Source organism: Pipistrellus kuhlii, unplaced genomic scaffold (assembly GCF_014108245.1).
Source record: "Pipistrellus kuhlii isolate mPipKuh1 unplaced genomic scaffold, mPipKuh1.p scaffold_m20_p_8, whole genome shotgun sequence".
Taxonomy (NCBI): Eukaryota; Metazoa; Chordata; class Mammalia; order Chiroptera; family Vespertilionidae; genus Pipistrellus; species Pipistrellus kuhlii.
The window spans coordinates 14,046,367-14,066,643 of record NW_023425584.1 but is presented as its reverse complement, the minus strand read 5'-3'; the positions used below and the strand labels follow the sequence as shown (position 1 = coordinate 14,066,643).

Below are 20,277 nucleotides of genomic sequence, written 5' to 3'. Positions count from 1 at the left end.
TTCCTCTCTCTTTCCCCTGTCCATGGGGTTCCAGTGACTCATGGTTCTTTCAAATACATTCCTACTTTACTTCCTTCTTGATGGTGGTGTCTCAGCCTAGATCCACATTCCTTTAGCTCACCATTTCTAGACTTCCCCTTTTCATTCTGATCTCTGCTAACATGTCACTTCAAACATTCCTCATCACTCTATTTCAGTTTTCTACTCTGCATTTGTTACCTCCTTTCCTGTGATGTGTTTGTGATGTGATACATGCACATACATGTCTGTGTGTGTGTGTGTGTGTGTGTGTGTATATATATATATATATATATATATATATATGTATATACAATATATATGTTTTTGTTCTGTTATTTTATTGATTTCAGAGAGGAAGGGAGAAGGAGAGGAGAGAGAGATAGAAATACCAATGATGAGAGGGAATCATTGACTGGCCATCTCCCACATGGCCCCCACTGGGATGGAGCCCACAACCCAGGCATGTGCCCTTGGCTGGAATCGAACCCAGAACCCTTCAGTCCACAGGCCAACACTACCTCCACTGAGCCAAACCAGCTAGGGCAAGTTTATCTCTCTTTTTAAAAAATATGTTTATTGATTTCAGAGAGGAATGGAGAGGGAAAGATAGAAACATCAATGATGAGAGAGAATCATTGATCAGCTGCCTCCTGCACATCCCACATTGGGATCAAGCTTGCAACCCAGGCATGTGCTTCAATAGGGAATTGAACCATGACCTCCTGGTTCACAGGTTGATGCTTAACCACTGAGCAACACAGGCCAGGCTGAGTCTATCTCTTAACCATTTGCCCCTGTGGGGTAACCATATTAATTTGGGTATATTCTTCCAGATTTTTTAAAGGTAAAAAAAAAATCATCAATTATATATACTGTTCTATAATGTTTTTTATTTTTTATTTTATTTAGCAATATAGCATTTCCCTCTGACAGCTAATATAAACTTTGTCAGATTAAGGGTTTTATCACTGTTGTATTCCTAGGGTCTAAAACAGTGCCTGACAAAGTAGATGCTATAAATGTTATCAGTGAATGGATAGAACGAATTCTCCTGCCTGGCAGACTAGAAATTCCATGGGGTCAGGGATGTGTCTATTTGGTCTCTCTTGCTGGTCTCAGCATCAGATTACCTGGCACATAATAAGCACTAACTAATATTTATTAAACTAGCAAAACAGCTCAATGATGAAACCATCTAATTCTTCTTACCTGCACCACTGTGCTGATGGACCACAATAATCAACTATTCTCCTATCAATGAAAAAAGGTTTTGCAAGCATCATTGCAATGATCATCCTGGAATACATACCCTTTTTAAAGATTTCTGTAGAGTAAGAATCTCCTTTGGAGGGGAACCACTGATCTGGTCTAAGTGTCTTCTGAAGTCACTTCCCTCCAGGTGACTAACATAATGCCACACAGCACAGCAGCAATTTAGTCATCACCTAGGGAGGGGCAGTTTTCAGACAGTGACAGGTGCATATTGTCACTGTCTGAAAACAGCCACTTTTGTCTACACAAGAGCACACATGGAGCTTAGGGTCTGTGAATTCTTCAAGAAGTGAGGTGGCAGAGCTCTGTCTGAGAACCCCAATGGAAGGGCTTTCCAGAAAGCTACTTTTCTACATATTTAATGTTTTCACTTGAAAGATATTTCATAACTTTCTATTATGTGTGAGAGCAGAGGTGACAAATAAGGAAGGCAGAGCTAGTCTCTACAATTTGGGAATGGAAGCTTAGGGACCACTGTCTTTCCTCCAAGTGATCTGAGGCTGGCTAGAACAGATTGCTGCAGCCCTTGGTCTTCCTTCCATCAGGAAATGGAATAGGCATCCCAGTCACTGCTCCTTCTTCTGTGAAAAACATGGCCCAGGTTCTCTCCATGAATGGAGAAGTTAGTGAGAGACGTTTCCCTCTGAGTTCACCCCAAGCAGAACTTGACAACATACTTGAGTGTACTTCCTTTTTTTCCCCAGGAGCTACTGCCTGCCACCCCATAGCTTGCTGGGCTGGCTTCTTGGCTGGAGAAGGAGACTGTAAGTTGGTATTTGTAGGAGAGTCTTCATTCAAAGCAGCTTAAATGTTGAGACTCAAAGGAAACCTTCAAGGCCATCTAGTCTACTCCAGTAGATTCTTCACCTTTTATGAGTCACCCTTCTCTTTGAAATCGGTGGTCCCTTTAGACTTTCTGCACCAAAAAAGGCATGCATAAATCTCAGCACGTAATTTCCCCCAGTTTCTGGAGCTTCTTGGATACAAGGAACTGAAAGTCCTGGAATTCCTACTTAATTCCACATTAAGAATTCCTACTTCACAGAGAAGCTCATTTGAGTTCTAATGCCCCGATTAGCAGTGTCTGAGTTCACTAACCAGTTGGCTGGAATGTGGAGGTAAGGGAGTAACAAGTCTGAGCACTGGGGAGATCTTGGTTCAATCCTTTTGTGAGCTTATCTTCAGAAAACTGGATAAAGAATGCTGGGTAGCCACAGGCAGAATCTTAAAGTCAGTCAGCTGATAGCTTTTAAAGAAGACAATATATGCTCACAAATGAAGCTGGGTCTGATGGCATAGAAGGGTGAAGACTCGGAGGTTGTCAGGATTGCTACCCACTAATGACATAGCAGTAATCGGTAGATGGGTCCTCCAGTTCATATGGGTTCTCCTCAATTGTATAGACGTTTTCCCTTGAGTGAATCCCCTCTGCTACTGTATTTTCTAACCCCGAGGAAGGAAGGCGGTTGGCCAAAGTGATGAGGCTGTGGAAATAAAATGTCGCAGTTCAAGTAAGCATTTCCCAGGAGACATAAAGAGAGAGAGAGAGAGAGAGAGAGAGAGAGAGAGAGAGAGAGAGAGAGAGAATAGGCTTTGCTGAAGAGATGCCAACCAAATGCAGTACATGATGCTTGATTGGGTCCTGACTGGGGGAGAAACCATAAAATAGAATAATTTGAAGAACATTAAGACAATTTGAATTACTCTTAATTTCCTTAGGTATAAAAATGGCATTGTTGGAAACAAAAAAAAATAATGGCTTTGTGTGATCTAAAAGAATATCCTTATTCAGAGGAGATACATACTAAAGTAGTATGTAGTGAAGTGTCAAGATGTTTGAAATGTCCTGAAAATGGTTCAGAAAAAACACACGTGTGTATAAAAAATAGATAAAGCAAAAATATTAAAATGTTAAATTGCACATCTTGGTGAAGGATTCTAGTATTCCTTGTTCAATTGTTCTATGAGCTGGAACAATTTCAAAAAACAAAAAAGAAATAAATATGTTATGTATCCAATCAGATTTGAGTTTGAATTCTATTCCTGTCACTAAACCAGACATGTAATCTTGAATTTTGTTATTTCATTTGCTTGGGAACTATTTAGTGTGTTACACACTGTTTCATACAGCAAGAGGCATGGTAGTGAATAAAACACACATCCCATGAAGTTAGAAAACTTTGTCTCAGCATCCTCATCTGTAAAATGGGAATAATTAGCACTCTATCTGACCAGGCTGCTATAAGGAGCACTTATTTATTCATAATAAAATATTGAATACTTAGTGCCTACTAAGTATCAAGTGCTGTATTAGGAGATGCAGTTGTTAATGTGGCAGACAAGTTCCTTATTTTCTATAGAATTTACCTTTATAGGTAGAGATGACCTTTAACCAAATGGTGTGACAAATGTACATGAATTAATGCATGTAAATGTCACTATGAATGTTTTCAGGTTTCAGCTCTATTAAAGAATAGTGACACAGATAATCTAAAACCATTGATACATATTTTACTTGACCTTTTCTTTTGGCTTCTGACTATTTACTGTAGATTACTTTGTTTTCATGAATATATTAGTCTAAAGTTATTATTGGTTTATATAGTATTCAATGGACAGTCTTTTTTTTTCCCTTGATACATACTGCATTCTACCAATGTACCAAATGTTGCTAAAATGAAATAAAAGTTATGTACACTAAATGTATTTGGAATTGGGGTGTATGCATATGTATCGATATGTACAGACCTATGTGCAAGATAGTCATAAATGGGCACTAACTGCAATATAAAGACCAGTACTTCTCAACCCTATTTGCACATTAGAATCACTTGGGAAGTTTTACAAAAATATCTATGCTTAGGCTTTATCTGTAAAAAACCTGGTTGATTTGCTCTTGGGATGACAACAGATTGTGTACGTGATTCTAATGGGTTATCAAAGTTAAGAACACCTGTACTGGGCTATAAAAGCCCTGAGAGTAGATTCTTGGGTACTTGTTTACTTGTGGGGCACACCCAGAGCCTGGATGCAGTAGATACTCCATCAATTGAAGGGTCAGCCAACTAAAAAGACTGATTAAAATAGAAAGAAATATGCACTTCTTATCATGGGGAGATGACTGCTATACCTTAGTTTTAGGAATAAGGAAGCTAGAGAGATCAGGAAGTAAACAGAGGAGCAGGTTTACATTTCATAAATCCTAAAGCAAAAAGGAAATATAAGATTAGATCCCAGAGTCCAAGGGCAGGACTTCTAGAAGCAAAGATCAAAGTCATATTGGTATAGAAAACCAAGATTCCCACCCTCTTTTACCTCATCCCTTATTCTCACCTGGAATTCTGTAACTTCTCTTTCCTATGAGAATACCCTGGGTAAAAAGGTGAAGAAAAGTCAATTAAAATTTCTTTCATAAATTAAAGAAAAAATGGCTCATAGGAGGCAAGGATTATTTAAGGAAATCTGGTCTCCCTTAAATTGAATTAAATTAAACTACTCATGTGTGTCTTGGTTTATTACATGAACTATGCTTGAAAGTAATAAAGATGCATTTTTCATATTATTTTAATTTTTTTAATTGATTTCAGAGAGGAAGGAAGAGAGAGAGAAACATCAATGATGAGAGAGAATCATTGATGGACTGCCTCCTGCACGCCCCCTTCTGAGAATCAAGCCTGCAACCCAGATATGTGCCCTGACTGGGAATCAAACTTGTTCTCCTGGTGTATAGGTTGACACTCAACCACTGAGCCACGCTGGTTGGGCCATTTTTCATATTTGACAAATATATGGAACACCTACTTTGTGTCTGGCAGCATTCTAAACATCAAGAACATAAAGATAAATTATGAGCCCTGAGTTTGTGAAACTTGCGTTCTAGTGAGGGTGGATTTCAAACACCATAATAATAACAACAATAATAATTTCTTGTGCTGTGATATAAAGGAAACAAACAATGCACTGGAACTTAGAAAAGAGAAGGTCAGGAAAGCACTCTCAGAAAAGGTGACCTTGAAGGTCAGCTCTGAAAGAGAAGAATGAATTAGTCAAGTAAAGAGCCAGAAGAAGCATTCCAAGCAGAGAAAACTCCTGGTAAAGATCACAGTGAGTGCCTGAAACTAAAAATATGGCTGGAATAAGAGTGGCTCAAGATAAGGTCTGAGTGTTAGGCTACAGCCAGATCTATAGGACCTTTCAAGTCATAATCAAAGTTTCAATTTTATTCTAGGACCTGTAAGAAATAATGAAAACATGTTTCTCTGAAACTACTATGCAGTCTATTCCTTTAAAAAAAAAAAAAATCCTCACCTGAGGATATTTTTTCCATTACTTTCTTTCGAAAGAGTGGGAGGGAGGGGCAGAGGGAGGGGGGAGAGAGAAACATCAGTGTGAGAGAGACACACTGATTGGTTGCCTCCCACATGCACCCCGATCAGGACCAGGATGGTACCTGCAACCCAAGCATGACCTCTTTATTGGGAATCACAACTAGGACCTTTCCTTCAGTGTACGGGCCGACTTTGTAACCATTAAGCAATACTGGACAGAGCCAGTCTAATCATCTTTAGGTATAAATATAAACTTATATTTCTATCTAGGTTTATGTTGGTTCCTACATCAGTAGTTCCTAACAAAGGGAAAAACATACAAGATCAAGTGACTTACATTTGAGAATTAAAGCACCAAAGATAAGAACCAGAGACAGCCCAGCAGTGATTCCTGCTGCAATATAGACACTTATTCTGGTGGTCTTGTAACCAGAGTCTTGTAACTCATCTGCCAGTGTGGATATTTGCTGTGGAAACACAAACAGAATTGTAGCATATGGCCAGAAATAGGTAGTATGCTTCAGCCATTTTCATGACTTGTGAATTGGACCATCCTTTTTGCAGCAATACAAGAATACAGGGACCTAGAAACCACTCTTAATCTGTTCCCTTCTCGACAAGCCTCAAGTCATCCAAAAAAATGAAGTACTTAATCTTTGGTGTCCACAAGGAAATAAAATGTGCCCTTCTGTACTGTGTAAAAAAGGAGCTCTTAGTAAGTGGACTCCCTCTCCCACAAAATTGGAGTAGAATCCTCTTCATTCACGTCCCTTTGTGTTCCCATAAAGTTTCCGGATGGTCTAAATTTGGTGTCTTGCAAAAACTATTTTGGCAGAACCATTGTGACTTAAAAGCCAGACAGACAGTCATGAGTTCAACTCCAAGCTCGGTCCTCAAGAGCTGAGTCATCTTATAGAGTTATTGGGAAATGTAAGTGACAAAAAATACAAAATGCATGGCATAGGGTCTGATACATGATAAATATTTAATCAATAATAGCTATTGCTATTGCTGTAATTAATTTGACTTTTTGATAACTGAGAGTCACACAGAAAATCCTCTCCTTGTAAAATGTCAGTCCATGGTCCCCCTTTAAAACCAATAACAGGAAACACTTTTAAAACAAAAAAATCAAGGAAATTAAATCTTCCATTTATTCAACTTAACTACAGGAGTGCAATTTGCAAGGTATTGTGCATCAAGCATTGTGGGTGCACACTTAAAAGGCAGTCCTTGATCACAAAGAGGTGAGAAACACAAAATGTTGAGCCTCAGTTGTGAACACACAAGTATGAGATTGAATTAAATGAATGAGGACCCCTAGATAAGTCCTCAAAGAATTTTTAGGTCATTGCTAGAAATTTTTCTCCTTTACTCAAAGAAAGTGGGGGACACTAAACTCATCGTGTTTTTGTTTATAAATGGATATATAAATTCCTGGCTTAGAATATTCCTGACTGGTATCTTGTCATACATACATAAATAAATTCAAACAAAAATATAATCTTTCTCAGTTGGATTGCAATGGAAGCAGGAAAAAACATGTTCTAGGGAGATGAAGGATCTTTGACTTGCCCACAGTGGTGTGCAGCTGTGAACTCAGAGAAGAGGGACACAATGCTAATGCTTCTTTTTTTTGTTTGTTTTCCAGGGCTAACTATGTGGCTGGCCCTTCACATGCATCACTGCATTCCATGCTTACACCGGGCCCATGTTCCAACAGTCAGAACTGTTATTAAAATCAACGTTATAGTCAAGGAATCTGAAACTAAGGAAGATGAGGCATTTTTCCCAAGGAAAGAGTGGGCAGGAAGGAAGACTAAACCCACACTTTCTTTTCTCTGGGTTAAACACAATGTTAGCTCACACACAGACACAAAAGTTACTTACTGTTTGATTTTTATCGTGGAAGGTCTCCAGAGTTTGTGTCTCTGCTACGAAGAGGAAGAATAACAAATAGAACAGTTAAAAATATTTTCTTGCTTAAAAGAGACTTCCCTTTTAGATAGAAATTCTCTTGGATTTAAAACGCATTGGTATACATACCAGTAAAGGCATTGGCTTGCTGCTTGCTATTCTACCCAACAGTGGGCAGTGATAGAAAGAATGAACATGACTCTTAAAGACCTGTATGAAAGTGCTTCTGAGAAAATGGTCAGGTCTTGAGTTTTATTTTTCTTGACAAGTCAACTATTCTGCTCTATCCATGTTGCTTAATATTTAAGCCTAGTTCTAAATATAGATCCGTTGGGAGGAAAAAATTATTTTCTTTTGCTCAGCTGTTGTGGTTCAGTGGTTGAGCATTGGCCTATGAAGCAAGAGATGACGGTTTGATTCTGAGGTTAAGGCACATGCCTGTTTAGCAGGATTCGTTTCCAGAGTGGGGCATGCAGGAGGCAGCCAATCGATGATTCTCTCTCATTATGGATGTTTCTTTCTCTCTTTTCCTCTCCCTTCTTCTAAAAAATCAATAAAAATATTTTTTAAAAGAATATATTTTATTTGATTTTTTTTAATCTCTATAATCCTATTTGAAATTAACTCTACTGTATACTTTTTACAATAATTAATTGGGAGACCAACAAATTTTACTGAACACTTATATGTCAACATTAGGATTTTCTCCCCCCAGGTAATGAACCCAGCTGCTTATGTTCTATAAAATGGAGATTTCTGCCCTGAAGACCTACCTATGTTGAATATGTGGTTTGTTGTGTCCCCAGGGCCCTAGAAGAATCTGCAAAATCCCAACAATATTGATAACACTCAGGGAGATGTTCTATTATAATTCGATTTCAACAGATAATGAAAGTTAATTTTCTTGGAAAAGATTGGCATTTTCTCAATAAAAGGAAAACAGTGTAGTTGGTTGCCTAAACATGAAGATAAAAATAACTATATCTACAATTTACCATGAGCAAGCATTGTGCTAAACTTTTGAAGTAACTCTTTTAGCTTACAACTTTCCTAAAGTAGAGACAATTAGCTCCATTACACAAATAAGAAAGCCAAGAGTTAGGAAGTGACTTAACCAAGGTCACACAGCTTAGTGAATGACAGAAATGATCTTCCAATTTTGTTCTCCATGGCTTTAGCATACACTCTTTAAAAAAATAAATAAAAAATGCTTTTATAGATTCTATATTTATTTTAGAGAGAGTGCAAGGGAGAGGAAGAGAGAGAAACATCAATGAGAAACATCAATTGGCTGCCTCCTGCACGCCCCTCTCTGGGAATCCACAACCCCGGCATGTGCCCTGAGGGGGAATTGACCCAGGTCATCAATAACAAAAACATCGATCAACTGCCTCTTGCACGCCCCCTACTGGGGATGTGTCCTTGACCAGAATCGAACCCGGGACCTTTCAGTCCACAGGCTGGAAGCTCTATCCGCTGAGCCAAACCAGTTAGGGCTGACCCAGTAACCTCTTGATGCATGGGTCAACACTCGGCTGGGCTCTTTTTTTTCTTTTTTTTTTAACTTAAGTATAGTTGGTGTGCAATATTATATTAATTTCGGGTGTATAATATAGTGATTTGACATTTATATACCTTACAATGTAATCACCACAGTAAATCTAGTAGTCATTTGTCTCTGTGTAAATTTATCACAGTATTATTGACTATATTCCCCTTCACCTTTTTCACCTTCCCCTCAACCTGGAAACCATTAGATTGATCTCTGTGGCTATGAGTATGTTTTTGCTTTGTTTGTTCATTTGTTTTGTTTTTTAGCTTCTACATATAATTACTTATATATTCTTTTAAAAATATTTTTATATTTAGATTCTACCTATAATTACATAAGATATTTGTCTTTCTCCATCTGATTTATGTCACTTAAACCATCTATGTCCGTCCATATTGTTGCAAATGGCATGATTCCATTCTTTTTGTGGCTGAGTAATATTCCTGTGTGTGGGTGTGTGTGTGGGTGTGTGTGTGTGTAATATTTTCCTTTCTATTTTTTAAATATGTTTTTATTGATTTCAGAGAAAGGAAAGGAGAAGGAGAGAGAGATATATGATGAAGGAGAATCATTATCCATGGACACCTAGGTTGCTTCCACATCTGGGCAATTGTAAATATAAGCATATACACTTAACTCTGCTGCCTTCAACATCCTTCACATTGGCATTATCACTACTCTTAAGTGGGTCACATTGCCCAGCTGCCAGCTTAACTTCTTTTCTTTTTGTTTATTTATTCACCTGCCCACCCAATTGGCAAACATGTACTACACATCTGCTCTATCAGACACAGGGGACAGAGCAGTGAAGAAGAAGGGCACAGGCCCTGACCTCACAGACTGCATCCTAAAGACTGTCAGAATTGGAAAAACAAAGGTATGCCTACTCATTTTTCTGGTTCAGTCAGAGACTCTGAAACTTCTTAAGTCACTTTTCTGTTGTCCTAAAGGTCTAAATCCTTTCATATGAAACCCCTGATTTAACAGACTATGATTTTAATATTATATGAGCAAAGCTTAGCCTAAAATTATTATTTTTACAAAGTCCTGGCTGGGTAGCTCAGTTGGTTAAAGCAGTGGTCGGCACTAGTCAACAGAGCCAAATATCAACAGTACAAAGACTGAAATTTCTTTTGAGAGCGAAAAACCGACTTCTGCGCATGGACCACAAAGTTTCAATCACACTGTACGTGCGCGCCCACACGTGGTATTTTGTGGAAGAGCCACACTCAAGGGGCCAAAGAACCGCATGTGGCACTCGAGCTGCAGTTTCCGGACCACTGGGTTAGAGTACTGCCCAAATACGCCAAGGTTGCAGGCACGTATAAGAATCAATCAATGAATGCATATATAGGTGGAACAACGAGTCCATACCTCTCTTTTTTTTTTCTCTCTCTCTCTCTCCCCTCTCTAAAAATCAATAAATAATTAAAAATACTACACACACCATAAAAACCAGAAAGAAACCTGGCCATTATGGCTCAGTGGTTGAGCATAGACCCATGAACCAGGAGGTCACAGTTCAATTCCCAGTCAGGGCACATGTATAGGGTTTCCAGCTCAATCCCCAATAAGAGGTGTGCAAGAGGCAACAGATCAATAATTCATTCTCATCATCGATGTTTCTATATCTCTCTCTCCTTTCCTCTCTCTGATATCAAAAATATATACTTAAAAGAAACAAAACTAAAAGCATTATCTTGGACTCACCATAAAAACCAGCCCTGACCCATTGGGCTCAGTGGAAAGAGCATCAGCCTGGGGACTGAATGGTCCTGGGTTTGATTCCACTTAAGGGCATGTACCTTGGTTGCAGGCTTATTCCCAGAAGGAGGTGTGCAGGAGGCAGCTGATGATGTTTCTCTCTCATCAATGTTTCTGACTTTCTATCTCCCTTCCGCTCTGTAAAAAGTCAATAAAAAATATTTTTTAAAAAACCATATTGGTGGAACTGCTAAGTAAACATGAATCTTAACCACACCAAGATTTTTCTACTGTAAATCAACTCTACTTCCCTGAGTTTATTTTTCTTGGCCTAAATTGTAAAACTATCTTATCTCTCTCTCTCTCTCTCTCTCTCTCTCTCTCTCTCTCTCTCTCTCTCTCTCCCTCCCTCCTTCCCTTCCTCCCTCCCTCTATTTCACTCCCCTTCCTTCTCTCTTTTTTCAGTTTATTTTACAGTGAAAATGATGGATAAAAGAGTTCTTTTATATCATTGTGGCTTATTTTCACATATATAGTCTTCAATCGAGATGGTGGAACAGTTGAAGAAAGTTGTAATTGTTTTCTTGGGGAACACAAGAGTGCCTGTGGTAGAGGTGGCAGTTAGGGTGGGATGTAATGGTCTTTAAAATTATATAAATTTATTTTATTTTTTAAGTACATAAATTTAATAGTTGCCATATGGCATGTAAGTACCAGATATAGTACTTAGCACTTTACATGCAAAATCTCTTTTAATCTTCACCACAGTAGGTAGGTACTATTATTTTTCAGATGAAAAAAACTGAATCTCAGAGAGATTTGCCCAAGTTCACACAACTATTAATTGGCAAGCCTGAGATTCAAAGTTCTCCAGAGCTGAGGATTTAATAGTACTCATGACCCAGTCCTACCTCTATCAGATGGAAGAGAGATTGCATTTGTTCTGAATTCAAGGTGAATTTAGGAGTTTCCAGAATTCTTGGAACTCTTATTAAGGCTCCAATCTTCTTGCTAGCAAACATATTAAATCTATTTGCATTCCATATTAAAGAAAAGGCATACATATAACTAAATATGAGTTGGCTTGAAAGTAACTAACTGACATAATTCCACTTATTATAGATACCCAATTCAATATCATTAATTTGAATTTTTAAATTTTCCTATTTGAAGGTTTTCTCCTTTTTGTTTTCTTTGTTTAAATATGTTATTGGGTATTTTAAAATCTCAGAGATTGTGGGTGCAGTACCTATATTCCCTGATGCAAGAGATGGCCCCATTTTTGTTGTCTCAAGGGAAAGAAAAAAAAAAGTAAAAACTGAAAGGAAGGAGACTTCTGTTTTTGGCACAGACAACTGTAAGGAAATGCACTGTCTCATGAGGAAGTGAACTCCCCATTCAGGAATGGGTATGGGCATAGAGTGAATATCTACTTGGTGGTGATATTATAAAGAACATTGTGGCACAGGATGAGACAGTGGGATGAAATGACCCCTGAAGTCCCTTCTAGGTTTATGGTTATAGGGTCTTTAAAAGGAAAATAATCACATATAATAAATTCCTGGTATTAATTGATTTGCCTACAACATGGGTGATCATCTGTTCCCACCACCCTTCATTTCCTCACTAATTGCATAAGTGATGGTGGCTAGCAATCACTAAAGAATCACCAAAGGTTAGAGAGCTGATGTTAATAACTATAATAATAACTTATTTTGAATGCTTTCTGTGGGCCAGGCACTATGCTGAGATCTTTACATACATTATAGATAGAATTCAATTTTTATAACAATCCTATGAAGTAGGCACTGGAAGGGAGAAGAAATTTAGTTTCACAGAGTTTGGGCAACTTGACTGAGTTCACAAGTCTAGTATGAAGAGCTGACGTTAGAACCTATTCTACCTGTCACTGAAGCACTTACCCACAACCTCACCCTGCCTCTGATTCTTACTGATAATGTTAACAACAATAACTAACATGCATTGAGTATATACGTACCATGATCAAACCCCAGCTAAGCACTTTAGTCACATTTCTTATTTAAATCTCATAAAATGCAACTTATGAGATTTGTAACATTAGGAAGTAGGATTTGCCTATTTTTAACTTCATTTTACAAAATAAAATAATGAGCTTCAGAGAGTTTAGGAGAGACCAGGTCTCTGAGAGAAAATATTTAAAATTAATCTTTCTGATCAATGTGACCTGAAGTCTGCTTTTCTGACCCTATCTTCTCTTCCAGAACAGCATTGAAAAGGCCTAGCTCAATTATTTAAAGAATTTAGCTGCTCCTACTATGATCAAAATCTGATGAGGATGCTGGGCTTATTCCAGTTAGAAGAAGTCCAAGAAATCACCGAATCCAACCCCAAACATGGACTGGAATCAATTTAAGATAAAACATCACCAGTCCAGGAATAAATCACAAAATAACAGTGCAATGTAAAGAGATTTTCATTAGATTAAGTTTACTTAATTTAAAAGACTGATACTTTTTTTTGCAGAGATAATAATATTAAGATAGAAATTTTGTTTTTCTTACTTGGCAAAATATGTTGATAGAAATACTTTTAGGTGAGGGTCAGGAATTTTACTGGGTCATGAAAACCATAATTCTCTGACAGAAGAGAAAGTTGAGATTCAAAGAAGTGAAAGGTACTAGCCCAAGGCTCATTACATTTCTCAGTATAGGTTTATTCCAGCACCTCCCTCACCTGAAATTCTATCTCATGTGTACAGAAACATTTATGTGTCAGTTCTTAAACCATTTCCTCCTTTCCCCCATATTCAAAATCCTCTGAACTCAGAAACCACCTAAAGGCTTCCTCCTACATCCATGTAAAATTACCTGAGCCATGATCCTCAGTGGTGAACATCCTTGGAAAGGCTGTAGTGAAGGATCTCCATGGAGTCCAAGCAGGGGTGACCTTGGCTAGTGTCAGAAAGCAATGTAAGAAGGAGGCTTCCCTGAGAGCAGAAAGCTTGTTTCAAGGAATACAAAGGGAAAAAATAAAGAGAAACACATGCTCACCTTCAACCCAAACACCTTCCTTAAGAGTGTATCACACATTTAAAATGTTCATTACACATATTAAGAACTGTGTTACAGTCGTCATTGTCACAGTCTAATTGTTAATAATAGAACTAATAGCCACACACTAAATTGTTTTCACAATACATCCCCTAAAATCCTTCCAATGGCCTATATGATGGGCAATATCATATTTCATAAAGGAGAAGGCCACACAGTTTAAATACCTGGAGCAAGAATATTACACAGCTAGTAAGAGGCAGAGTTGGAGTTGAATTCAGCTCCATCAGCCAAAAGTACATGCTCCATAAACCTTAAAACATACAAGCATATACACCCCTGCGCACACCCACAGTTCAGTGGGTCTCAATCCTGGCTGCAGGTGGGGGAGAAGCACCTAGGGAAGATTTTATAAACTATCAGTGCTCAGGCTCTATCTCCAAAGACACTGCTTTCTCAGGTTTGTGGGTAGGGCTCAATGTTTATTGGTGTTAAAAAGCCCCCTGAATCTGATGAGCAGTCAGGGTTCCAACAATTGATCTAGGCCTTTCCTGCCATTATATAGATACTAGTCATAAGTTTCAATATAGACGGAAGAACTAAACATGGCCAGACATTGCTTATGGGCCTATTAAGTCTTAGGGGCCACCACCAGGGCTGTCATTGGGAAGGACAGAGTGAAAACAATTAGTATATTTAATACAATCTGCAGGGGATTATTCATAAAGAAAGCATGCAAAGTCCACTCACCTGGTTTGATGTCCAAATTCAGGTTTGATTTTTTATCATTCATTGGGCCCAAGAATTGGATACGGCAGCAATAAGTCCCACTGTCAGCTAAAGTCACATTTTCTATGGTCAAGGACACATCTCCTTTGTGGATATTCCCCTTTAGCTGGTATCTGCTAGAACTCTGGTAGTTCAATTCCCTTCCATTAGTGGTGAGCACTGTATTCTGACATTGAAATGTAGGACAGGACCCCCTGCCCCAGCACACAGGCACGAGGTTTTCAGAGGTGGTTGGAAAGTAGTGGCAGGACAGATAAGCATTCTGACCCACCGTGGCTGTGAATGACTCCTCCAAAGACCCTGGACAAAGAGAAAAAGAGAGCAAGATGCAGGCGATAAGTGAGATTGGTCTACTTCAGGAAAAGTGCAAGTAATGCTTGCAGAGTAAAGAGAGCACTGTTGCTCTCCAGTGTAAAGGAGGCTCCACTAAAGCAATGACTCTTGGACTTGAGGGGTATCTGAACCACTGGAAAGTCTGATTAAAACACAAATGCCTGGCTCAATTTCTAGAATTCCTGACTTACTAGATCTGGAGTAGGGCATAAAAATTTGTATTTCTAACAAGTTCCCTGGAATTGCTGACATGGCTGGTGTTGGAACCCCATTTTGAAAACCAAGTTCTAGGAGAGACTTGCGGCCCAGTACTATAAACAATGGAGGGCAGGGATGATGGAAAGAGTAAAAAAAAAAAACAAAAAACAAAAAAAAAAAAAAAAAAAAACATTCATTGTCAGCCAGGAAAATATCTGAGCCATTTAGGATAGTGTTGTCCATCAATGAAGGGCAGTTATCTTAACACAATTCTCTCTCTCGCTCTCAATTTTTTTTAAGTACCAGGCACATAATGAATAAAACCCTTACCTGAATAAGAAGCTAATACATAACCCTTTTTAGGTTTAAAATTAGTTGGTCTCTTTAAAAAAAAAACAACAAAAAAACATACACTGTAAAACAAACAGTATAAAAGGTATATGAAAAGTCTAGTCCCTTTGCTCTTTCCTATTCCCAGATCCCCTTCCCAGAGTCTATGCATTAAGAAGTATCTGTGTAGGGCCACACTTTGCAACACAAACAGACAGAAAGAAGTCTACTATACACATTGTTCCTCTCTTTTTTTTTAAATTAACATCGACTTAAGAGAAACTTCATATCATTATGTTTAATCAGATTCACTGTTTGCATCATAGATATATCACAATTTATTTTTTCCACTTCCCTGCTGGTGAACATTTAGATTGTTTCCAAATGTTCGCTACTGCAAACATTACGAAGGCCATCCTTGTATCTTTATCTTGCACAACCCAATTGCAAAAGTCCATGCCCAGACTTACTTGTAAGTAGTAGCAGCCACAGGACACAGTCGAAGGAAAGATGTGAAAACATGGGTTATAAGAAAAGCCCAAGACTGGCTCTGTTGAGGTGCCGTTTTAATTCTTCAATTGAACTGGGTACTTCCTGCAACTGCGTTTCTACTCCACAATCACGGGAGCGGTGGCCACTTCCCTGAGTGCCAGCCTAGCACACTGGTGCATCAGGCTACTGATCATTCCTCTATTAAAGCCACCAAGTCTACATCAAAGGAAACCCCAGTTCTCTGTCATGCTCCACCAACTTCCTGTTAGAACTCTGATATTCATTCTGAGAGTATCAACAAAGAGGAAACAATACTCAGAAAGTATTACTCAATAAAGAAAAAAGGTGTCTCTCAGTGAGAAAGCTTTCTTTTTTTTCTTTTTTTTTAATATATTTTATTAATTTTCCACAGAGAGGAAAGAAGAGGGATAGAGAGCTAGAAACATCGATGAGAGAGAAACATAAACCAGCTGACTCCTGCACACCCCCTACTGGGGATGTGCCTGCAACCAATGTACATGCCCTTGACCAGAATCGAAGCTGGGACCCTTCAGTCCGCAGACCAACGCTCTATCCACTGAGCCAAACCAGTTTTGGCGAGAAAGCTTTCTGATACCTCCAAGTAAAATAGTCCTCTGTTTCAAATGGATCACATTTTGATCCAGCTGGTTATCAGGGAACACAAATCAGAAACACATGCATTCATTCAGAAAGTCAGTCAATTGGTCAGTGGTGACCATTGCTTATGAAGAACCTACTATGTGTAAGGCACTGGACCAAGAGCTAGAGAATACCACAATGAATGACATATTCATTACCCTTACATTTATGGGCCCTTTCCACTCCATTATAAGCCTAATTCTTAGCCTTGTTCTAACACAAATTGATCTACACCATGTAATCTTGCTGGATCTCAGTTTCCTCATTTATAAAATTTAAAAAATGAGGAATTTGTGTTAATATTCTGACTTTGACCTGAACTTTTAAACTCTTTCACTTAGGGAAGAAACAGTCTTGTCACCAATGCTCTTTCTCCCTTCTTGTGGGTAAAATAAGGGGACTTCAATATTCTATTCCATCTTATATACACCAGATGTTCTCTTCCCACCCACATTTTAGGCATCATTTGATGGAAAATATTGAATTACCGCCACACTCTCCATCTCTGAGCTAACATATCAGCCCAAACAGTCTCAGCCCTGGGAGAGTGACTTCTGTCTGGGAAACTTAGAAGCCAAGGGTTGTTTACAAAAGGCAAGTGAGAAAACAGTCTAGAGTTTCTCAAAACCCATGGTCTTCTGTCTTTCCTTCCTGGATTTCTTTGTCATGCACCTTTATGCCATCAAATACATTTAATATACACTGAGTGGCCAAATTATTATCATCTCTGAACGCGTAATAATCTGGCCACTCAGTGTACTTCTCTTGAGTACCTCATTTATTTGATATCAAAGATACTATAAATCATGTACCTGATCAGTTTTCCCCTTTGCACTGGCTGATAGAAAGCTCAGGGCAAATAGGTGGTTGATCTCCAGCAAAAGTCTAAAATACTTTTGGTACCCATTTGAGATACAAATACATTGAGTGGCCAGATTATTATAGGTTCAGAGATCATAATAATCTGACCACTAAGTGTAAGCCTCCAGCTTTGGTTAAGTGTGTGCACTTTCATAGCACCACAGAGGTAGCAGTACTCAAGAGGTCACAGCCAACCTCTTCATTTTATAGACAGGGAGACTGAGACCTGAGAAGATTGATTTGCCCAAAGGCACAGGATTGGTAATTTCAAATGAGAATGCAAGTCCCTAAACTCCAGATTGTTCCACTATAAACCATGTTTCATGAACTTGCTATTTGCCCTTGATATGTCTGCCCACATAACTAATAACAACTAGCATATTCAAGCGTAAGGTAGAGTCAATTAATCATGGTTTCAGGGCTGATATTTACAAAATGCATGCCATGTGTTAACTCTCAATAAATCTGCTAAAAATAATAAAAATTCAGCACAGCCAGTTGGTAGAGCTTTGTCCTGTGCACGGAGGGTTGCTGGCTCGATTCCTAGTTAGGGTATGTACCGAAGGCAACTGGTCAATGTGTTCTGTGTTCTCTCTTTCTCTCTCTCTCTCTCTCTCTCTCTCTCTCTCTCTCTCTCTCTCTCTCTCTCTCTCTCTCTCTCTCTCTCTCTCTCTCTCTCGCCTTTGGCCTTTTATTAATTAGCCAGATGGATATTACTTTTTGAGGAGGCCATTTGGATCACTTGCTCATGATTACATTCACAGTTCCATTTCTGTACTTAAAATTATTCTGATCCTCACTTTATAGTATTATTGCCTTCTTAATACCTTTGGAATCAAGTAAGGCAATAATTGTATGACTGGAGATGTTTAGGTAAAAGGAAGGAGGAAAAGATAAGTAAACACTAGTGGGGACAATTTGGAGAGCTCTGGCTTAAAAGCTGAAGTCTTGTTTTTTACTGTGACTGGTTAGTTACTGCCCTGTCTGGGACACACTGAAGTCACTTTGAAATATGCCAGTAATGGGTTCACATATGCTCCAAGTACAGACCTTACTCTGCATGCATTCCTGTCCTAGGGAAGCAGGGGAGAGAGCACAGGTGCCAGGTCAATCGTCCCTCCACCGGAAGAACCAACACAAAAGCAGGAAACAACCAGATAGAAAGGACACTGTTGGTGTGGAGGTCAGGAACATTATTTCGCTTCATGATGTGTTGGAAAGAGTCTTATAATTGGAATAAGGGAACCTAAATTATATTTGTAGTTTCACCTCTACCTTTGGTGTGACCTTGGACAAGTTATCTTACCTTTTGGGAAATCCTTAGTTTCCTTCCTGGCAAAACAAAGGTGATGATCTTCAAGGTCAGGAGAGGAGGTAGAAAAATGTGTGTGTTCCTTAGCTGGGGGCAGGTCACACACACAGGGGAAGTGGGCTGGGTGGGCACTGCAGAACAAGAGACATGCTCCACCACCCCAGCCTCAGGCAGTTGTCACCAAGGGGAATGAATGCCTATTGGGGATAGGTGTTCCATTTTGGCAGGACTCCTAATTTTTAATTGTTGGCAATTAATTATAAAATTTTAAAGTCTGGAGAGAGAAGGGGGGAGAAAAGTCACCTATGCTAATAACACAGCCTGGAATATAGCCAAGGGCTAATGATTTGGAATCTCTAAGCTTCTTCCCAGCTCAAATATTTGTACTTCTAGGTATATACATTATTATTTCAGTTGTGATATATTATTCTTAGTTTTTTATTTTTTATTTTTAAAATCTTCACCCAAGGATATGTTTATGGATTTCTGGACTGATGTGAGAGAAACATCAATCTGTAGCCTCTCATTCGCACCCTGACTAAAGATAGAATCTGCAACCTAGGTAAGTGCCCTTATTGGGACTCAAACTCGCAACCTTTTGGTGTATGGGACGATGCTCCAACTAACTGAGCCACCCAGCCATGGCTATTCTAAGTTATAAACACAACATTTTATTCCTCTGCTTCGGTTTACCATCCACAACTGGCCATGTTATTATTAGCTTATGATTCAAAGAAATGATGACATTTCACTATTTGACATTTCACTATTTATTAATGGTTAATCATTGTTGAGGATGTGGGGGTGTCCTACCTCCTTTAGCTAGGGGGCCTCCCACTCTCCAAAGCCTTACTTCACTTCTCTCCAGAAGATTCAAAGGGTAGACAGCCCCTTAAGGTTCTTAGTAACAACAGTGCCATGGAAATCTGCTTCTTTGTAGATGAATCAACCAACCACCCAGGACCACCCACTCATGTGGACTCTTCAAGTTGATAGCTACATAAATATCTACTCAGCAAAGGGTGACGATGGGCTCTTTCATTGGTGGTGTGTGAGTGTGGACCTATGATGCTAACTTACGTTTGATGTATGGTAATGCGTTATCTGGCCATTGAAAATTCCTTTTTGAAATTATCCTTTTTAAGACTTACAGAACCACACCCCGCTCCTTGGCCCCTCCACTCCCAAACCCTCACTTTCAGCAGCTACTGCACAGTATGACTATTAGGTATTTTTGCCTCTTAGGTGACCTATAGAAGCCTTCGTTTTCCCTTATTCTGGGCTTTTCACCATGTTTACATGTAGCCTGATTTATTTTGAGCTGCTGCATCTCTATTTATATCCTGCGTGTCAGACAGTTGGAGGAAAGTTCCTTTCTTGGCCCAAATCTTTCTGTGAATGAGAGAAATAGAGACCATGCTTTACACTCATGCAATCTTCCTGTGTGACCCACACACTCACAACCCCTGTGCTTAC

At 38.9% G+C, this 20,277-nt stretch overlaps 1 protein-coding gene across 4 annotated transcripts; it reads right to left on the bottom strand.

The window, feature by feature from the left end:
* Window positions 1-924: 924 nt before the first annotated feature.
* Window positions 925-16,332, bottom strand: HAVCR2 (hepatitis A virus cellular receptor 2). Of its 4 annotated transcripts, XR_006740736.1 has the most exons (8): window positions 15,947-16,332; window positions 14,577-14,915; window positions 13,644-13,727; window positions 7,512-7,555; window positions 5,959-6,088; window positions 5,248-5,411; window positions 4,627-4,663; window positions 2,680-2,777 (listed from the first exon to the last, which is right to left on the bottom strand). XR_006740736.1 is itself a non-coding variant. In XM_036423637.2 (7 exons), exons 1-7 carry the CDS (start codon window positions 15,996-15,998, stop codon window positions 2,624-2,626), a joined length of 840 nt encoding a protein of 279 aa, XP_036279530.1. In that variant the 5' UTR covers window positions 15,999-16,319; the 3' UTR covers window positions 925-2,623. The 4 variants fall into 4 exon arrangements, 3 of the variants coding, with proteins under 3 accessions (XP_036279530.1, XP_036279532.1, XP_036279531.1); XM_036423637.2 differs by lacking the exon at window positions 5,248-5,411 and having other exon boundaries at window positions 925-2,777; window positions 15,947-16,319; XM_036423639.2 differs by lacking the exons at window positions 4,627-4,663; window positions 5,248-5,411 and having other exon boundaries at window positions 925-2,777; window positions 15,947-16,331.
* Window positions 16,333-20,277: the final 3,945 nt, after the last annotated feature.

Bases quoted from the DNA above. Each gene is read 5' to 3' on its own strand.
- HAVCR2 (XM_036423637.2), bottom strand. From the start codon at position 15,998: ATGTTTTCACATCTTTCCTTCGACTGTGTCCTGTGGCTGCTACTACTT. The intron at 4,664-5,958 runs GTAAGTCACTTG...CTTTTTACCCAG, and splicing joins TGGTGCTTTAATTCTCAAAT to GGTATTCTCATAGGAAAGAG. The intron at 2,778-4,626 runs GTGAGAATAAGG...TTATTTCCACAG, and splicing joins GAGAAGTTACAGAATTCCAG to CCTCATCACTTTGGCCAACC.